Below are 16,593 nucleotides of genomic sequence, written 5' to 3'. Positions count from 1 at the left end.
TGCTCCAACCCACAAAGTGAGAGGTGCAAGGAGTGGGTGTGAGATGATGGAGAGGTAAAGCCAGGTCAGGAGGGCCATGTGGGCCCTGGAAGGACTTTTGTCTTCACTGTAAAAGCAATGGGAAGTTATTTGTTTCGTGTAATTTTGTCACTTTTCTTTTTTCCAGTTCAAAAAGCAGAAACTCCTCCTAGAACTAGACCAGTATGCCCCAGATGTGGCTGAACTCATCCGGACCCCTATGGAAATGCGTCACATCCCTCTGAAAGTGGCCGTGTTGTAAGTATTCTCTGACCAAACAGGGCTCAGTGCCAGCAAATGCGAGGAAAATCTGATGAGACCTTTTCATGTTGTTTGTTGTATTTTTGGAGATCTGCAGTCTTAGTCATCCAGTATTAGCTATAGTTCTGTTGCACAACTGGGGTTCTGGCCAGGAAAAGAGACAGAGCCATTCTGTCTCTGTTGGGACAAAGCCTCACACAGGCACATGCACAATCAACCCTTCACAAATGCTTTTTCATTCCATCCTGATCTGGGCTCCGGCCTCCTTGTAACCAGTTTTCTTAAAAAAAGAAAGAAAGAAAGAAAAATTAATTTCTTCAGTTATGATATATGATTGCACGAAATTCTGATCTTCGTGCAGCTGTTATTTCAAGCAACTCCAGTGTTTCATGTACAATTTGGTCCTCCATTTGTAGTTCAAAAAATTGCAGTGAAGTGCCAAACAGACCCATCCCACCTGGGTGACCAGTATGGGAGAATGGAATTTACTGAGGCTCTATGAAAAAATTCTCTAGGAGTTCTCTGTGATGCCCATTATGTTCTTTCTTAACTTACACCTATTTATATTCCTGAGATAGGCAAATATGAATAATTATTTAGGCAACTAATAGTAAATATTAATAATAACTAGTTTCTAGGGATACGATACACAGTAAACAGGGCAGACAAGTTTCCTCATGGAAAAACATGACCTTAGAACTTCAGATTTAGAAGGGGCCATATGAGGACAGTTTATTCAACCCTCCGCCTTGTGTGTGACTCTCCTATTCAGCATTCCAGATAGGTGGCCTGCGTAGCCACTTCTTGAACATCACCTGCTATTTAGAAATATCTTTTTCTCTTCTCCCATCAAACAAATTTGAGGTATCAGTTCATATCTATGTATTTCAGAAATAAGGGTGAGAACTACCTAATAGAACCAGAGGTTTGGCAACATTATGAATCCCTTGTGGACTTGTATGTCTCCAGGGGTAGTTTTGTAATAGCAAAAACCATTTCTTTAAAGATTGTGTAACGAGCCTCTCTATAAATGCTGGGAAAAAACACCAACAATTTATGGGCCTTTGGCTTTAGAACTCCTAATCTTACAGCCCTGAGAGGTGTTAGATTTATGGTCTTTATTTGTGAATAGTAACTATAATCTCTCCTTGAGACACTGGTTTGTCTCTTCCTATCTGAAAATCAGAATTATGTAACTGATATCCCATTTCACTTTGTCTGCCAGGAAACTCAGAGCCAGATTTAAAACTGATTATTTCAGTGCTATAGGAGACCCATTTGGTCTTCTTTCCCTGGCTTTTACTTTTTCCTTTTATTTATATTTTCCCTGGTCTTAATGCTTTCTTGCTTTCTTATTTTTTTTTCCTTTTTTTTTTTATGGCCACATCGGAGGCACATGGAAGTTCCCAGGCTAGGGGTCCAGTCGGAGCTTAAGCTGCCAACCTATGCCAGAGCCATAGCAACACCAGATCCAAGCTGCATCTGTTACCTAGACCACAGCTTATGGCAACGCCAGATCCTTAACCCACTGAGCAGGGCCAAGGATCGAACCTGTGTCTTCATGGATACTAGTCAGGTTCATTTCCACTTAGCCACAATGGGGACTCCTTGATGGTTTATTTCTGTTTTAATTTTGCTACTGTTTTTTTTTTTTTATCTGTTCTCATTCGACCTACCTCAAATCCTTTTGTGGATAAAAATAAAATAACAATTCATTATGACTGTATAAGATCTCTCTGTTCAGCATTTCAAATTTATTTTCTCAGTCCATTCCTTCCTACCTCAGGAAAAGTCTATTTCAGCTTAATTCTTTCCCAGTGGAAGTTCAGGTTATCCTGTGAAGTTCAATGGCAACCAGCCTGTTGAATTCAGTGGTACTTATTCTGTCCTTTGGATCTGGCTTGATGGATATAGCTTGACTACTAAAAAGACCAAACTTAAGCTGCAGTCACCTCTTGAATGAACGTAGCTTGTATCAGAGCCTAGGAATCTGATTGAGGAAAAACTACTTTGCTAGTTTTCAGAGAAAACTGTAGCCATTCCTAAAGTATACGGCTCTGTGGGAATTGGTAGAATTTTTATCGTTTTTGAAACCTGAAGTAATCGATCATAAGCTTTAGAGCCAGAAAGACCTGATTTTGAACGTATTTAATAGCTTGTAAAACTTTAGACTAGTTACTTAGCCAGTGAGTCTTAGTTTCCTCATCTGCAAAGTGGAAATAATATTATTGTTGGTTTACAGGGTCTCAGTGATGATGAAATAGATGGTTTTCCATATAGCACATAGCATGGAATAGGCAGTGAATGTTCAGTGCCTTTTGCTTATTGGCCACAACCCCACTCCATTCTTTTTCACTTAAGAAAATTCATTTCTAAGAAGTTGCCTTCTCTTGAGTATGTTTTTAGTAAACCTTTGAACTTCCTGGCTATGGTAGCCAGGGCTCCCTGGTCCCTTGACCAGGATTACTAATGCCAAATATGTGTTTTTCCCCAGCTATCTCTTAAATCCTTACACGGTCTTGTCTTGTGTTGCCAAGTCTACCTGCGCCATCAACAACACCCTCATTGCTTTCTTCATTTTGACCACGATGAAAGGTAAGGCCCTGAAGGAAAGTACAAAGCTCAGTTCCTGATTTGTACAGGGTTTTGTAACACTTAGACTGTGGATTTAAAAAAAAAAAAAAAAAAGACAGTATAACATTTAGAAATACTTTTAAGGAGTTCCCTGCGTGACTCAGTGGTTAATGAACCTGACTAGGATCCAAGAGGATGCAGGTTCGATCCCTGGGCTCGCTCAGCGGGTTGAGGATCTGGCATTGCTGTGAGCTGTGTTGTGGGTAGAAGATGCTTGGATCCCACGTTGCTGTGGCTGTGGTGTGGGCCAGAGACTGTAGCTCCTATTCAACCCCTAGCCTGGGAACCTCCATATGCAGCCCTAGAAAGCAAAAATAAATAAATAAATAAACAAATAAGTAAATAAATAAGTCAGTAGTTGGTACTTATATTTTTATGACACTATATATTATTCACCGCTAGGCAAAGTAGTAACTATGGTTACTTTTCTTTCTAGTACAAACTTTTATTTCTTCTGGGGTTAATAATTATGATTTTTTTTTTTTTGCCTGTTTTTGTTTTGCTCAGTCTTTTTGTATCAATCCCTATTTTTTTCCCTACTTGCTCTGCTATATCTTTGAAGTGCTAAAAGCATACCTCAGAGATACTGTGGTTTTGCTTCTAGACTACTGCAATAAAGCAAATACTGTAATAAAGTGAGTCACACAAATTTTTTTGGTTTTCCAATACATATAAAAGTTATGTCAGAATTCCCTGGTGGCTCAGTATGTGAAGGAACCAGTATTGTCCCTGACCCAGCTCAGGTCACTGCTGTGGCACAGGTTCAATCCCTGGTCTTAGAACTTCTGCATGCCACAGGTCTGGCCAAAAAAAAAGTTACGTCTAATTATTCTATAGTCTATTAAGTATGTGATAGCATTATGTCTAAAAAATATACATAGCTTAATTTACAAATAGTTTATTTCTAAAAAAATTAGCCCCTAACAAGAAAATCAGCCTGTCTTTTGAAGTTTTGAAGTCAGGTATTGTTGTCTCTCTAGCTATGAAAGTCCTAAATAGCATCTTCTTGTGATATAAGGGTGTTCCATCTACACTGAAAATCTGTGGTTTAGTGTAGCCACCTTCATTAATTATCTTAGATCTTCTGGATAACTTGCTATAGCTTCTACATTAGCACTTGCTGCTTCACCGTGCACTTTTATGTTATGGAGATGGCTTCTCTCCTTAACCTCATGAATCAAACTCAGCTAGCTTCGTAGTTTTCTTCTGCAGCTTCCTGACCTCTCTCAGCCTTCATACAATTGAAGAGAGTTGGGCCTTGCTCTGGATGGGGCTTTGGCTAAAGTGAATGTTGTCACTGGTTTGATCTCTTCTCCAGACCATCAGACTTTCTCCATATCTACAGTGAGGCTGTTTTGCTTTCTTATCATTCATGTGTTCACTGGAGTAGCACTTATAATTTTGTTCAAGAACTTCACCTTTGCATTTATAACTTGGCTAACTGTTGGGTGCAAGAAGCCTAGCTTTCAGCCTGTCTCAGCTTTTGACATGCCTTCCTCACTAAGCTAATTATTTCTAGCTCCCCCCACCCCCATCTCTCCATATTCATGGCATGTGAAAGTTCCCAGGCCAGGGGTCGACCCCTTGCCACAGCAGTAACCAGAGCCACAATAATGACAATGCTGGATTCTTAACCTGCTGAGCCACCAGGGAACTCCTATTTCTAGCTTTTGATTTAAAGTGAGATACATGGAGTACTTCCGTTGACTTGAAGACTTTGAGGCAGTGTAATGGTGTTAATTGGCCCAGCTTCAATATTGTTGTGTCTCAGGGAATAGGGAGGCCTGAGGAGGAGAAGAGATGGGGGAATAGCTGGTTGGTGGAATAGTCAGAACATATACAACACTTTTCACTTAAGTTCACCATCTTATATGGATGTGTGGTGCTCCTAGACTATTATAATAGTAACATCAAAGATCACAGATCACATACAGCAGAAACTGCCACAGCATTGTAAATTAACTATACTCTAATAAATTAATTTTAAAAAGGTCCCTTGGGAGTTCCCATCATGGCCTACTGGTAATGAACCCAACAAGTATACATGAGGACTCGGATTTGATCCCTGACCTCACTCGGTGGGTTAAGGATCTTACGTTGCCGTGAGCTATGGTGTAGGTCGCAGACATGGCTCATTCAGATCTGGCATTGCTGTGGCTATGGTGTAGGCCGGCAGCTACAGCTCCAATTTGACCCCTAACCTGGGAACTGTATGCCTTGGGTGCAGCCCTAAAAAGACAAAAAAAAAAAAAAAAGAGAGAGAGAGAGAAAAGAAAAAAGGTCACTGATCACATATCACTGTAACAAACATAATAATAACGAAATAGTTTGAAATATTGCAAGAATTGCCAATATGTGACACTGACACACAAAATAAGCAAATGCTGTTGGGAAAATGGCTCTGATAGACTTAATGCAGGATTGCCACAAAACTTCATTTTGTAAAAAAATCTGTAAAGCACAGTAAAACAAATGTTTCTGCAGTTTTTAAAAAAATGCTTTGGAGTTCCTGTCATACCTCAGCGGAAATGAATCTGACTAATATCCGTGAGGATGCAGGTCCAATCCCTGGCCTTGCTCAGTGGGTTAAGAATCCCATGTTGCTGTGAGCTGTGGTGTAGGTCGCAGATGCGGCTCAGATCCCAAGTTGCTGTGGCTGTAGCACAGACCAGCGGCTACAGCTCTGATTGGACCCCTAGCCTGGGAACTTTCATATGCTGCAGTGGCAGCCCCAAAAAGACAAATAATTTTAAAATGCTTAAATAGGAGTTCCCACTGTGGCATAAAAGGATTGGCAGCATCTTTGCAGCACCAAGAACACAGGTTCAATCCCTGGCTCTGCAGAGTGGGTGAAAGGATCCGGAATTGCCACAACTGTGGTGTAGGTCACAGCTATGGCTTGGATCTGATCCCTGGCCTGGAACTCCATGTGCCCTTGGCAGCCAAAAAAAAAAAAAAGCTTAAATGTATCAAACAGTCTATTGGTTCCGTTATTTTCCTGGAGATCTGCTTCACGCATCCTTCATCCTGTACCAGTCTGTCCTAGTAGCTGTCTGGTCTTGATATAACTTTACCTTCTAATTTTCTTGTATTATATCCCTTCTTTCCTAGATTCCCTTTTTCCTTTATTAATTTTTTCTTTGGTTTTGCTAAAGTACTTCCCCTAGTAGTTTTCTAAGAGAAAGTGTATAAAGTATATATTTTGGGTTGTTACCCATATGAAAAATGTCTTTGTTCTAAGTACCAAATTATTAGATGGGACAAGGTATAGAATTATAGACTGGAAAAACTTCCTTCAGGATTTTTTTTTTTTTGCGGGGGTTGGGGGGGTAGTGTGCTGTGCCCATGGCATGTAGAAGTACCTGGGCCAGAGATCAAACTGGCGCCATAGCAATAACCCAAGCCAAAGCAGTGACCCAAGCCATACAAGTGTCAATGCAGGATCCTTAACCACCAGGGCAGGGAACACCCTATCCTTCAGAATTTTGAAGGTGTTGCTTCACTGTCTTCTAGCATCCTGGTTGCAGTTGGGCAATTTGATGCCATTATATGTAACCTAATTTTTTTCTCTGGAGGGATTAGGATCTTTTTTCTATCATCAGTATTTTGAAATTTCATGACGCTATGTCTTGACATGGGTCTTTTTTTTAGTCCTTACTGGGCACTTGGTAAATAAGCCTTTTCAATATAGAGACTAGTGTCCTTTAATTCTAGAAGATAATCCTATATAGTTTTTCAAATTTTCTCCTCTTTGTTTTTCCTCTCCTCTTGTTTGGAATGTCTATTGAATATTGGACTTTTTAGATTGATCTCATTTGCATGTTTTGTTTTCTATTGATTTTTACATCATTTTTACTTCCTTTTACTTTCTCTGGAATGTTTGTTTTTATCTTCCAACTCTTATATTGAATTTTTACTTTTTATATTATGCCTTTAAGTTATTTCTTGGTCTCAAGTAGTTCTTTTGAAGCATCATTATTATTTTATCACCACAGTATCCTCTCTTTTCTCTCTGAGTTTTTCTGTTTTCAGTTTCCATCTTTTTTTTTTTTTGTCTTTTTGTCTTTTAGGGCCGCACCAGCAGCATATGGAGGTTCCCAGGCTAGGGGTAAAATTGGAGCTGTAGCCTCTGGCCTACACCAGAACCACAGCAACGCAGGATCTTAGCCGCATCTGCAACCTACACCACAGCTCACAGCAACGCCAGATCCATAACCCACTGAGTGAGGCCAGGGATCGAACCTGCGTCCTCATGGATGCTAGTGAGGTTCGTTAAACACTGAGCCACGACGGGAACTCCCATTTCCATCTGTTCTAAGCATAATCTCTTAGTCTTCCTGGATCCCTCTGCCTTTTTTTCCCCCCTGTTTGTCTTGGGCTCTATCTTTCATATGGAAGGATTTTCTCACATTTATGGTGATCCTTGGCTGTCTGCTTATTATTTAAGAATGAGGCATTAGCATGTTGAGTTGAGACTCTGCATGGGCAAGACCTGTTGATGGATCATTCTCACTGTAGTGAGATTAGACGGCAGGCTGACCTTTTTTTTGTTGGAGTATCTCTTAATGTTATCATTTATAGGTTTTCTTTTCCTTTGAAATATTTCATTTTTCCACAGAGGAATCCTACAGTTTCCTGCCTGAGGGTAACAGAGTTGGAGTTGCAGTGGGGTAGGGGGTTCATGGGACCAACTGTTGCAGTTGTGAGCAGGAACAGGAAAGTGCTTGATTATAATATACAGATTTTATGTAATCTCATTACTCTTCAGCCAGCATTTCTCCTCAGCCCGTTGCTGTGCTTAGTATCCTCAGACGTGTGCCTCTTTTGTTAATTGTCTCCAGAACTACAATCTCTGGCGATGGAGTAGAAAGTTGGAAGGATGGGGGCATGTTAGTCACCTGGTTGCATATAGTTAGAGTGAGACTTGGGATTCTGGCTGGTCTGTATGTAAACTTTCAGCTTAGTTTTCAGCTCTATACCTTATGCCTAACCTTCCATAGTATCTGATGCTTCAAGGTGCTAGATTTCTCAGAAGCTGTGTGGGGTGAGTTGGCCTGATTTTTATTGGTATTCTTCTCTGCAGGCCATTGAGCTGTATTTTCTTCACATTGCTCAGTTGTTTATCCCTCTTCCTCCTGCTTTTAATGTTTCCACCATTGAATTAAAATTTATTCTGCTATGATCTCTTCTCCTGTTTATTGTGACTTGAGATTAGCTTTAATGCTTTATTGTCATTTTAGTGAGGTTTTTGGAGGGAAAGATGATATACATGTGATTAATTTACCATTTTTTCACTACAAGTCTATTAGCATTGGAGGTGTATATTTCTAGATTATTCCCTCATTTTTCTTTTAACAATTTTATTTTTATTTTATTTTATTTTTTGCCATCCCATGGCATGTGGAAGTTCCCAGGCCAGGGAAGGAACCTGCACTACAGCAGTGACAACACCAGATCCTCAAATGCCAGGTCACAAAGAACTCCTTTTTTTTTTTTAAAGACTTTTAAATATTGTATTGTAACTGTCACCGCAAAAATGTTATTTGACAAACCACTCCAAAACTCAGTAGCTTAAAGCAACAGTACACATTTACTTAGTCCATACATCTGTAAGTCAGCCAGCTGTCAGCTGATCTAGTTTGGATATGGCTAGGCAGTTTGTTGGTTTCATTGGGGTTCATTTCTGCATCAACAGCTGGCTGTAGTTGGCTAATCTAGGCTGAGCTCTTCTCCACATGTCTGTCATCCTCATGGACCAGAGGAATAATTTAGGCATGTTTTTCTCATTGCAGTGGCAGAGACAAAACTGTGAGCAAACCCAGTCAGGCTTGAGCTTTTGAAGTTGCTGGTTGCATTACATGTGCTTACATCCATCCCATTGATCAAAACATATATGGCTGAGCTCAGGAGTGGGTATTTCCATGCTTTCCACAGTGGAAGGTACTACAAAGTTATATGGCAGAGAGCCTGGACATAAGGAGGGGTGGAGTATTGGGGCCATTAATATGTCAGTAAACATTTAGTCTGTCATTTTTAATGACTGCTTACTGTTCCATTGTATTGATGAATATGTAGAAATTCTTTAACTTCTATTAAATATTTAGGTAATTTCCCAGTTTTCAGCTATTTAAATAATGCTACAGTTAATTTCCTAATGTAACTTCTAACAGTAAATTCTCACACATGTTCAATTACTTTCTCACCATAAAGTCCTAGAAATAGAATTATTGTGTCACTGGGTATGTACCTTTTTTTAGGATTTCTGAAACTTATCACTAAATTGCCTTCTTCAAGAGTTTTACCAATTTATACTCCCAAAAGAAGTGTATGAGGAGTTCCTGTCATGGCTCACAGGCTAACAAACCCAGCTAGTATCCATGAGGATGAGGGTTTGATCCCTGGCCTTGCTCAGTGGGTTAGGGATCTGGTGTTGCCATGAGCTGTAGCAGTTGTAGGTCACAGAGGCAGCTCAGATCCTGCATTGCTGTTGCTGTGGCTGTGGTGTAGGCCAGTAGCTGCAGCTCTGATTGGACCCCTAGCCTGGGAACTTCCATATGCTGCCAGTGCAGCCCTAAAAAGACAAAAAAAAGTGTATGAGAGCCCAAATTATTTCCCTGTATTGTTGCTGAACAGTTTGCACACTTAAGAAATAAAGAATCAAAAGTTTTACACAGAACCTTTTACTTAGAGTTTGCTTACCTTTTCTAGAGTGACATATAGGAATGACTTAGGTCTCTTGCTTCTCTTAGAATGGGTTGTGGGTGGTCTTTGTGTAGGTCAGGTTCCTTGAAATTATTATCAGGTTATTTGAAATGACTAGCCTATTGGATAACCTGAATTGTCTTGTTCTGAAGGTTGTGGTCATTTGTCGGAAACCACTCTGAAATAGTGAAGACTCTTTGCTCTCTGTAAATACTCCCTGCCTCAGTTCCTGTTTCCAGAGTGTCCAGCTCAAGTAGACCCATCCGTCAGGGTGCCTGGTGTCCATTAAAATAAGGACTACATGCTGTAGCCTGGCAGAAGGGATTGAGCACTGGTCTTTGAAAATACCACCTTTAAAATAGCTGAACACAGGAGTTCTTGTCATGGCTCAGTGGTTAATGAACTCAATTTGTATCCATGAGGACACGGGTTCAAGCCCTGGCCTTGGTTAAAGATCCGGCGTTGCTGTGAGCTGTGGTGTAGGTCTCAGATGTGGCTCTGATCCCAAGTTGCTGTGGCTCTGGCATGGCCTTGCAGCTATGGCTGCAATTCAACCCCTAGCCTGGGAACTTCCACATGCCATGGGTGCGGCCCTAAAAAGACAAAAGACAAAAAAATAAATAAATAAAATAAAATAGCTGAACGCAAAGGTAAAAAGACTGAAGACGTGCCCTCTGAGGTGCGTGCAATAGGAGTCTCACACAAAAATGTCAAGTATGCCATTTTAAGAACATCTTTTGTAAGACCATTTAAGTTAATGGAAAGGTTTTGTTTGCAGGGGAAAAAAACATGTGAAAAGGTCACATACAACTCTTACAGCCACATTGTTTTTAGTTCCACAGCAAAAATGAATTTATAAACAATTTTATAGTGTTATATACAAAATTTTGTTTTATTATTTATTTCATATGAATCATGTATAATATTGGTGACGTATTAGTTTCTTTAAATCTAAATTTAATTTATTTTTTTTTTAACTTTAGGAGTAGTTCAAGTGCTTGGTAAAAATAAAAGAAATTTAAGCACATGAAACAAGAATAAAAGTCTTTGTAGTTCCCGTTGTGGTTCAGTGGTTAACGAATCTGACTAGGAACCATGAGATTGTGGGTTTGATCCCTGGCCTCGCTCAGTGGGTTAAAGATCCGGCATTTCCATGAGCTGTGGTGTAGATTGCAGACGCGGCTCAGATCCTGCGTTGCTGTGGCTCTGGCGTAGGCCGGCGGCTACAGCTCCGATTAGACCCCTAGCCTGGGAACCTCCATATGCCGCAGGTACAGCCCTCAAAAAACAAAAGACAAAAAAAAAAAAAAAGTATAAAAGTCTTTATCACCCACCTCCATGTCTATTCCTCAGGTATATTTGTCATGGGGGTCCCAGGCCTTCACTTTTGCTGGACACTTAACTTATTTTCCATTGTTGGCATCTGTAATAGAGACCATCCCAAATAACATTTCCAATCTGTTAAAATATTTGAATAATTCTACGTTAGCTATGTCTCTTTGAGTATCTTTACTGTCTTTGAGTATATTAGCAATTCCTATTAACAGCATATACAAAGTTCAGTTATATACTTTGCAAGTCATATTTCTGCATTTTGCACTTGTACCACATAATTAGATATTTAATAAAATTAATGATGGATGGAGTTCCTGTAGTGGCTCAGCAGAAACAAATCTGAGTAGGATCCATGAGGATGCAGGTTCAATCCCTGGCCTCGCTCAGTGGTTAAGCATCCGGTATTGCTGTGGCTATGGTGTAGGCCAGCTGCTACAGCTCTGATTTGACCCCTAACCTGGGAACCTCCATATGCTGTGGGTGTGGCCCTAAAAAGAAAAAAAATTAATGAAGGAATAATTCACTGTTTATTTAAGGAAGAAAAGAGTTGGGAGAATTCACAAAAGAAGAGATATAAATGACAGCAAATATGAAAAAATATTCAACTCCATAGATAATTGATAAAGAAAAGTAAATTGAAATAACAAAGAAGTGGCTTTTTTATTCCCTTTCAAACTGGCAAAGATTTTAGAAAGTAATTCTCAGTGCTGGCAAAGGTGCTATCAAATTGGCATGCTCCCACATGGCAGGTTGACATAGAAATTAGCACAGCCCTCTTGGGAAACAATCTGGCCATAATTAACAAGTTTGTACTTTTGATTTATGAATTTTACTTTAAAAAAAAAAGCAAATCCTTTATTTGTTTTATTTTTGGGGTTGTTTTGTTTTGTTTTTGGCTACCCAGCTGCATATGGAGCTCCCAGGCCAGGGATCAGATCCGAGCCTTAACTGCAAACTAATCTACAGCTGCTGCAATGCCAGAGCTCTAATCCACTGTGCCAGACTGGGGATCAAACCCACGTCCTAGTGCTCCCACGACAGTGTGGATCCTGTTGTGCCACAGAGGGAGCTCCTGAGTTTTACTTTCAATAACTTAAAGTAATACAGAATCACAGACCAAGCTTTATGATGCAGAGTCATTAACTGCAGAATTATTTATAATGATTGGAATAATTGGAAAATACTTCAAAATAGAGGAATAGCTAAGTAAAAATGATTTCCCCATGTAATTAAAGAAAATACAGTTTACCCAGGCACATCGTATTTAAAAATCATGGACTGGGAGAATAGACTTGTGGTTGCCAAGAGGGAGGGGGAGAGAGTGGGGTAGATTGGGAGCTCAGGGTTAATGGATGCAAATTATTGCCTTTGTAATGGATTAGCAATGAGATCCTGCTCTGTGTCACTGGGAACTATGTCTAGTCACTCATGATGGAGCATGATAATGTGAGAAAATAGAACGTGTACATGTATGTGTAACTGGGTCACCATGCTGTACAGCAGAAAAAAAAATTGTATTGGGGAAATAATTAAAAAAATAAAATTTAATTTAAAAAAAGAAAATGCACATTTCAAATGAAAAAAAATACTATGTAAGAATACATTTATTTTTTGAAGCTGAATGCAAAATATGTTTTAATAAGATAATTTCAGCTGTTAAAAACAACAAAAATAGAAAATAGATCACAAAAGAATACTTGTTTCTGTAGAGTAAGTTCATGAGTAATTTTTTATTTCCTCCTCATACCTTTTTTTTTTTCAAAATTTCTTCCATGAGCACATAATTAAAAATATTAACTTGATTGCAAAGAAGATAGGGACAGTAGAAGTAAATGTGGTACCTCTCTCCCCAAACTTCCATGGAGCAGGTGCCCCCCCACCCTCAGAAGGGAATGGCCTTGTTTGCTTTATCCCCTTGATTCCTTCTCCTTGTCCTCCCTTAGCTTCTTTTATGGCAGCCCAGGGTTGCCTGGGACACACTGAGAATCGCAGGTCAGAACAAGGCCCAGGCCATTGTGTTGTGATGTCCTTGTTGGGGCGTTGGCTGGGAAACTCAGGTCTGTGGGCAGAGTTGCTGTTGCTTTAGTGGAGCAGCTTGGGTTTCACTTCAAAGGTTGGGGTTTTGGTGGAGGCTCACTGCCTTTCTGTGAGCTAATTAAAATACTCCATCTCTGTGAAGTCCTCTTCATTAGGCTTTCAAAGGAAAACACTCCTGCTTTAATAGCTACTCCTGCTTGTTCACTGTTGGTGTTCATCAGCACTGAGATGCTCCAGACCAGAAATTCTTGAAGTTTGCCACCTAAGGACTCTTCCACCTCTTCTTATTCCACCAAAAGGATCCTGGATGACAGGACTTGCTTCCCAAGGAAAAAGAAGGGTCAGTACTATCAGAGGTAGTCCAGAGTCAGAGCTCAGGCTGGTCTCTGATGTCAGAAGACCTGGTAGCTAATCCTAGCTCCATCACTTCCTGGCAATATCACCTAAAGAAAGTCACTTTACTTTTCTGGGCCTCACTTTCCTTATCTGCAACACATGGATTGAAACAGTCCCTACTGCATAGAGTGAACGTAAAGAATGAATGAGATGGTACATGTGAAACACTTAGTGTAATTTGGGGGCATCAGCATATGGAAGTTCCCGATTCTGAACCATATCTATGACCTACACCACCACTGCAGCAACACTGGATCCTTAACCCATCGTGCCAGGCCAGGGATTGAACCAGCAATGCCACATAGGCAAGCTGGATCATTATCCCACTGTACCACAACAGGAACTCCTTGTTACTCTAAATTATATCCTTCTATTTAAAAGATCCCTCAGGATTGACCAGATTTCCCTGAGCCTTCTTGGGAGGACTAGCAGAAGGTTAAAATGAGAGGTTTTCTTCCTGAGCCCAGCCTTGGAAAAATAAGGCCGAGTGATGATCTCAAGGCCTGATGAGCCCATCACCTCTCTATACGAGGTTCCTCTGGGGTAAAGGCCTGCCCATGAAGAGAGTCTCAGAGGACTAAGGACCCAAGGTCCCTAGGAGGAAGCAGGCTGGGATTTTGCCAGATCAACCCAGCTTCAAAACCTGCTAGTTCTAGTTACCAGTGCTACAGCCTCAGGCAAATCACATAACCTCAGGAGCTTCAGTTTGATCACAGAGGTAAAATCTGCCTCATGAATAAGTGGAGGAATAAATAGAAATCACAAAATGCTTAGCATGATTCCTTAGCAAAACTCCCCCAACAGGAGTTCACTGGTGGCTCAGCTGGTTAAGGATCCGATATTGTCACTGCTGTGGCTCAGATCGCTGATGTGGCTCGAATTTGATCCCTGGCCCTGGAATTTCCATATGCTGCAGGTGCAGCCAAAAACAAAAAGCCCCTCAACAAATAGTTGCTCTGCTTATTGTGATTTTTATGGTACAGCCATAGATTGAGATCAAGAAGGTAGCATAATGATACAGTTAAAAACTGGGGGCTCTGGAATGGGTTCAAATTCTATTGCCATTTACTGGTTTTGTGACCCTGGGCAAAAAAAACCTCTGTCCTTGAGTTTACTTATCTCTAAAATGAGGATAGTAATAATACCTATTTCATGGCGTTATTGGAAGGACTAAATGACTTAGTACTGCAGGTAAAGTGCTTGTAGTCATGGCTGGAAGAGAGGGCGGCCTTCGTCAGTTATCCTCATCATCACTGATACGGATGGACTACTCTGAGAAAGAACTCTTGGCAAGGAATATAGTACATCGGGCCAGGCTCCAGACCCTCCTCCTGCCTAGTAGTCTTGCTTGTTGCTCAAGCTCTAATACAGCTTCCTCTTCTGAGTGTCCTGTGGGACCTCAGCCCTTTTGTCCACATTCTAGTCTGTCCCATGGTGACCCAGGCACTGTGACCCAGTCTCTGCTCATTCTGCTTGGAGTCCGTATATTGAACCAGCCTCCACAGTCCCACCTTGTATATACTCCTGCTCTGTCCTGTAGCTATGCCACCCACCCAGGCAATGATCACTTCAGGGTGCAGTCCCTGGAGGCAGAGTGTTACCCCAGGTCTTGCCCAGGCTGGTTTTGGCCCCCATGCTGACACAAATAGAGAGTTGGAAAACATATTCAAAGCTAAATTGGGGAAATAATGAAATTCCCTAATACTGCAACTGGTGCACATACATTTGATAATACTGCAACTGGTATTTGATTTATTTTAATATTCTTATGATAAGGTCAAAGACTAGAGCTTATGCAGAAAACCTAGTGTCTAAGTCTGGGCCATTCTAGCAGATAAATGATAGATTATATCTTTTTGTAGTCAGAGTCACTGTCTTCTTGGTATAGTTCCTCCTGGTTAGATGAGCAGGATACCTTAGCTCTTCCAAATGAGGCTGCCACTTCAGGCATTATTTGAGATGTCATGTCTGGGCCTGTAGGTAGATGTTTTTGAATGATTGTGCAAGCTAAGCCTCACATGATCTGACCCTTACCTACCTACTTGCTGAGCCTTTTAAATTATAACTTTTTTTGTTATAACATTTAGACAGAAAAATGCACAAAATATTAGTGTACAGTTGGGTGAATTTTCACAAAATGATGAGTAACCAACACTCACATGAAGAAACAGGATATTACCAATAGCCACAGAGCCCCCTTTTTCACCCTCTTCCAGTCACTCCTTCCACCCCTCTGTTTTTGTCTTGTTGAGCAAATTACAGTCCCCACCCTCCACCCCCAGCACCCATTCTTTCCCTGTCCTCCTGCTTGTGCACATGTTGTTCTATTGGACTGCCAGGCCACGCCTACTCATTGTTCAAAACTTAGGTGTCAGCTTCCCCTGATGGGCTGAAAGTGCTTCTTTGGTACTTTCCTCCCATACTTTGTCATTGTTCTTGGGAGCTCCCTGAGGACAGAGACTATCTGAGTCATCAGTCTCCTGCACCCAGCACAGGCTTGGCATAGAATTGGCACTCCAGAAATGTTTGGGTATTGCATGGTTTGTCTAAAACATTTGAAGGCACCTTTTACTTTTCCCTGCCCCTGCCCTAAGCATATATCATCCTCCTGCCTTCCTATCCCATTCTTCTTGCCTCTTCTAGTTTTCATTGCTTTGTTGTTGTTGTTATTTTATGTCTTTTTAGGGCTGCACCTTAGGCCTATGGAAGTTCCTGGAGTAGGGGTCAGCTCAGAGCTGCAGATTCCAGCCTACGCCACAGCCACAGGCACACCAGATCTGAGCCATGTCTGTGATCTACACCACAGCTTATGGCAATGCCGGATCCTTAACCCAACTGAGTGGGGCCAGGGATCGAACCCACATCGTCATGGATGCTAGTCAGGTTCATTACCACTGAACCACAATAGTAACTCTACCTCTTCTAGTTTTTTAGAAAACATAGTAGGTGTGCCTCCATCCTCCCCTCACTTTTGCTCAGACTGTGCACATGGCCCATGCACACCTGCCCCAGCATCCCACACGCCAGGTTCCTGACTGTTGTAGCACCAAGTTTCTGCTCCCAGACCAGAGGCCTCAGCCATCCGATACTTTACTCCGCATTCTCTGCCCTGGCCCCCTGCCACAATCCTCAACTGCTATTCTGCAGCCTCTGTTTTATTTAAGAATCAGATTTATTTTGTGCTTTTCCCATGTTTCATTACTCTTGTGT

At 41.0% G+C, this 16,593-nt stretch overlaps 1 protein-coding gene across 5 annotated transcripts in view; it reads left to right on the top strand.

The window, feature by feature from the left end:
- Positions 1-16,593, top strand: part of PIGU (phosphatidylinositol glycan anchor biosynthesis class U) — a 121,405-nt gene that overhangs the window by 46,351 nt on the left and 58,461 nt on the right. For all 5 annotated transcript variants that reach the window (XR_014831727.1, XR_014831728.1, XM_021077222.2 and 2 more), the window contains 2 exon segments: positions 167-276; positions 2,774-2,874. Coding sequence is in view for 3 of the 5 variants with exons in the window: in XM_021077222.2 (XP_020932881.1) it covers positions 167-276; positions 2,774-2,874 (211 nt within the window). In the remaining 2 variants the exon portion in view is untranslated.

The sequence above is a fragment of the Sus scrofa genome, chromosome 17, assembly GCF_054392235.1.
Source record: "Sus scrofa isolate SSC_HxYL_T2T_F1_AM1 chromosome 17, Sscrofa_HxYL_maternal_Yorkshire_Landrace_v2.0, whole genome shotgun sequence".
NCBI classification, from domain to species: domain Eukaryota; kingdom Metazoa; phylum Chordata; class Mammalia; order Artiodactyla; family Suidae; genus Sus; species Sus scrofa.
This window is presented reverse-complemented; position numbering and strand designations above follow the sequence as displayed.